General features: G+C 34.1%; 1 protein-coding gene across 1 annotated transcript; it reads left to right on the top strand.

Moving 5' to 3' along the window:
- The first annotated feature begins 794 nt into the window (after window positions 1-794).
- Window positions 795-3,261, top strand: LOC116196990 (transcription factor SCREAM2-like). Its single transcript, XM_031526970.1, has 4 exons — window positions 795-899; window positions 1,641-1,904; window positions 2,195-2,335; window positions 3,064-3,261. The coding sequence occupies exons 1-4, from the start codon at window positions 795-797 to the stop codon at window positions 3,259-3,261; spliced, it is 708 nt and encodes a 235-aa protein (XP_031382830.1).
- Window positions 3,262-5,236: the final 1,975 nt, after the last annotated feature.

The raw sequence follows: 5,236 nt of genomic DNA on the forward strand, positions 1-5,236 counted from the left end.
GGTCATGCATTTGTAAATAATCTAATGTATATATAAATTTACTAATCCTACTTTTTTTTTTGAACCAACAAAATGTACACCATACAAAGAATAATTTCAACCCCATATGAAAGCCTATCAAATTGATATTTTTTAAAATATTCTATATAAATATAATTACGTACAAAAAGAAATAAAATTTCTCACCCGGAAAGGTGTGGAAGAGGACTTTGTTATCGTAGGTTCAGCAATTTTTAATGTGATTCATCGTTAGAAAGCACCCCACAAATGATTAAGAATTGTTGAATTTATGTCGGTTAATGGAGTTAATGTGCCATGACGTCATTACAGAATTTTCGGTCTATATAATGACAATTGAAAATGTAATTCTAGCTTAGCACATCTCAAATTATACATGGGTACAAACAATTTTAACTTTCTAACTTAAAAAAATTTCAAAATTTTGAAACTTCCGATTAAGGTATTATTTCAATAGTCTAAACCTACTGATAAATATTTCAATATTAATAAAATAGTCAAGCAATCCATTTTCATAATCATATTTTGTTGTCCAAATACAACATCAAAAGTACTAAAGTAGCTGGGATTTTCATATACAAGATATTTCCTCACATTTTCTTTACATCACAATTTTATCTCGACCACTTGTTCTCTCATATAAATTTTTTTTTTTGACTCCTCTCGTATTCCTATATAGGCATTTTCTCCATCTCTTTTACCACTCCACGAGTAATGGGATCTTTGGGTGAAAAAGATATGTTGTTCGAGTCTTACAACATAATTGGGTGTTAGACATGGGGATGGGCTATCAAGAAGGTCCAAATTCAAGGACTACAAAAAAGAATAACGTGGAATTGCCAAGGGAAGAAAATGACATATCGGCGGGTGATTACGGGCCTGTTTGGTTTCCCAATATTATTTTAGAATCACAATTCTAACTTAACTCTACCCACTACAAAACAAAATAATTCATACAAAATCAAAGAGTGGACCCCATTTATACCACTTTTTTCCACAACAAAACAACATAGCTCATACAAAGTCAAAGGGTGGGTCCCATTTATACCACTCAAAATCAAAATCAAAATCTGATTTTAAAATTTTACTATGAAATCAAACGCAACCTACAAGTTTCGTTCTGACCCTAACTTTGTGGGTGGGGATTGGTTCATAAATTTGAAAATAGAGAAATTGAGCATTTGTGTTTATGTCCAAATTTGACAAACCATTCGTCTCACCAGTTTGCACCTCATTTGCTATCAAAAGACGATTTCGACGATGATTTTACTTGCAATACCTTCGACTTTTGGACCCTAAATCTTGTTCCTTTGGAATCAAGATGCCTTCGATTCATACACCTCTTTTTATAGACAGTATTATTACGTTCTTATGTAAGTCGATAGATCAAGAGTATGACCCAAGCGATTTTGAGGGCCTTGAAGACTTGCAGAGTGGAGTGCTTTATGGTCGAACTAAGATTAGTTTGGGGCCACTCGAGGATTATTTTTCTCAAAATGGTGCATTAGATTTATGCGCCGAGATTGATGAACCGGGCAAACTGGAACTCTTAGATCTGATAGCCAACAATGAGAACTCCTATGGAAACCACCAAATAAGTTCTCATATTATAACTCTTCAAGGTGGTACCACCGATAATATCTGCTGGAATTTTTAAGGAGGGTAATGGAAATGGGAAGCCATTGACGAGCGAAGAAGGTGCTCGATGCCAAAGTTCAAATGCAAAGCTTGATGGTATTGCTGAAGATGAGAAACCGGGGATGGAGAAGAAGAAGAATCAAGATGACCCTATGAAACATGTGACATGTGAGAAACAGGAGAGGAATAAGAAGTTAAACGATAGCCTTTGCATCCTCGAATACGATGTGCCAAAACCACCGAGGTGGGTATGCTAATCAGTATATAGTAATTTTCCTTTATCTTCTTCTCATGATTTTCTTCTATTAGACTAATAATTAAATCATAATATCTTTTTAATAAGTAAATCAATCATATATAGTTTATTAAATAGCATATGCGTCAACACATATAGGGCAACTTAATTATGAAGCATAATATGGAGTCTACTATGGTTCCTACGTATATGTACCACAGAAATTGGGTCGTACCTGCCAAATATTCAAACACACGTACTTATCTATGGGTTTATGTGTCTGGTAAATAATATTTCTTGCAGAACATTGATGTTTTAGAGGATATGGAGGAAGTGCAGTCTCCTTCTGATTTATGGATGAAGATGATGGTGGTTGCTGGTGCTGATGATCCTCTTGAAGATATGAACAACCTAGGAAGCTCCATGGAGCAGCAAACCACAAAAGTAAATCTCAATGCGACCTTGTTCATTACTTTCCTTTTGCAACTTTTTTTTTTTTTAATATCTTGGCATGGTTAGGGTTTAATCTTTTTTTTTTTGAGGACATGATCTCCTTTATTCCCTAATTGATACGTCTTCGAATCAAAACTTCGTTTAAAATGTAAAATTCCCACTGAACCTATAAGTTATGAACGCAGAAGTATAATCTGCTCTAATACCACGTGAAACTCCCATTATGTATAAACTATCAGGCTCATCTTCAACCCAAAAACTCGAGCTAGTAGGTTGTGGTATCCAATATTTTATAAACCCGTTGACTTCTCTTTAATTTTTTTCATGTGAGATAATCACTCTCAACATAAAATTCAAACTTTTCAATTCTTAGAGGGATATCTAGTAAAATTTAGCAGGTAAATATTAGTGACAATATTCTTATTCACCACACATAATTTTCCTAATTATAAGTTTTCCTCGATCATTAATGATAACATTGAGCGGTTGCAAAACAATTCATCGATGGAATGATCAAATATTAACTCATGTGGTTAAAAATCATAATCATCAATATATCGCGACCAGTATCGAATCCAAGCGGTTTCCTATATATATATATATATATGCAAATACTTGCTGGTGGAAGAAATTAAATTTACTTTATAACCTATACTATGCCGGTCACATACAATTAATATTCAAGGTCTCACATTTTTATTCCTTTCTTTTTTTCCCAGGTCGAAGTTAGGGCATTAGGAGGAAGATCAGTGAGCATTCACCTATCATGTCCTGGCAAACGAGGCCTTATACTCTCTGTAACGAAGGCTCTCGACAATCTCGGACTCGATATGCAAGAAGGTAGTATCTACAACTCAATTAGGTTCACTTTTGATGTTTCCCGAGCTGAGGTAAGAGCTGAATATCTTTCTCATTGACATTGATTACATGTCTATATCTATAATATTTTACATCAAAAATTTCTAAGAAACACATTAATTACTGGGTACACTATGGCATTAATTATTTTTGGCTCGTTATTTGTTGATAATTTTGTAAGGCATCGCTGTCTTATTTAAATGGATACTGTATATGTACCTCTAGCTAGGAATCGATTGAGTAATACCCATTATTCTTATATAGTTATTAATTGATATTTAATATTAGATAACAATATAATTTTTTTTTCAAGTTTCAATACATAATGGATATTCTTTAGGTTTTTGCCCAATTTCATAAACATTATCCCGGTTTTCTTAATTTCTTTAAACTTTTCATTCATTTCGTTAATTACATGCAGTTCCCAGGAGAACAAATCACCTCTCCCGAGCATGTCAAATCAGTTCTTCTGAACTTACTGGGCATCAATGGCACTACCATGCGATCGCTCGAGTCGAGACGTAACCAGGCCTTAACTAACGATCAACGAAGTTAGAGACATGCACGGTCCGTTTGTTTTCAGGGTTAAAATCACAAAATTTTTAACTTTAACTTTAACTCAACCCACTACACAACAAAAATACACATTTCCCAAGTCAAAAATTTTAACTTTAACTTTAACTCAACACACTACACAACATTTTGTCATTTTCCACAATCAAAATCAAAATTATTTTAACTCTGAAACCAAACATACCGGCAATGACTTATATTATTTTTACATATGATTAAATCTTGTAGGTCTGGGATTTTATTTTCAGGTCAATGATTTTTTTTTCTTTTTAATAAGGACATTATGCATCGTTAATAAACTTTCACTGTTCCCATGTGATAGGGCTGGAAATACAGGCTCGCACATGGATTCGGCCCATTAACGAATACAAAGCCCAAATAAGAGCCCATCCAGGAAAAGATAACGCAGAGTAAATGAAAGTGGGGAGACGCGGTGTTGACCCCATCAACCGTTGTCGACGGTTACTAAACAGGCAAAGAACAAAGGGAAAAAAGGGAACAACAAGAAGGGCATTCAGAATATTCCTTTCTCACGAGACGTATCACCATAGTTGCTCTTTTGTTAACTATATAAATAACATTCTTCGGATTACTCTTGTTTTTTTTTTTTGTCATCGAACTTACTCTACTATTACGAGGAACAGAGTTGGGCTGTTATATGTTGAAAATCGAACTACATTGTATAGATCGTATACTTTTGGGAAACAAAGTGCGACCTACTAGTTTTTTTCGGCATGTACCATGGTATTTAAAGTCCAATGGGGTCTGACTAATTTAGTCAGGAGATCGAATATTAAAGGTTATTCTCCCTCCCAACAAGTGCACTTCTCGGGGTTCGAACTTGTGTTCTCCTCCTTACGGGAGTGAGCTGCTTACCACTCGACCACTGCGACCTACTAATTTATTGGTAACTAAACATCAATTGTGTCGATGTTATTAAACATCAATTGAGCACATCCCTGCTAGTTTAATTGGGGTTAATTAATTTGGGAACTAGAAAAAGGAAAACAAAGTGTGACACGCCCTATCAAAAAGATGATATAACGTAATGGTACATGCGTTCGCCTGTTGATTTAGAGGTCACAGATTTGATACCTAATAGGATTATTTGTGTAATTTTATTAGTTATTTAGAATAACACGTAAAAGTACTTACTTCAATTCAAGTGTCTATTCCTTTTTTTTTTGTGAATTAGTGTCTAGTACTTTTAGTACTCGTGATAGTATAAATATTTATTACTTTTATTAAATATTCAAATATTTAATATCTTAATTCAAGTGTTCAGTGTTTGGTATAATTCATCACAAATCGTAAAAATATTAAATACTTGAAATGATATTTGTCATCATAACTTGATGTCACGCTGACTCTATTTGTCATAAAACTTTGTGTGTTAGGACCTAGTACCTTCCCCACATGAAGTTGCCCGACGACCAAAAAAGTCTCCGTGTGTACGAGAAA

This window comes from Punica granatum, chromosome 2 (genome assembly GCF_007655135.1).
Source record: "Punica granatum isolate Tunisia-2019 chromosome 2, ASM765513v2, whole genome shotgun sequence".
Lineage (NCBI taxonomy): Eukaryota > Viridiplantae > Streptophyta > Magnoliopsida > Myrtales > Lythraceae > Punica > Punica granatum.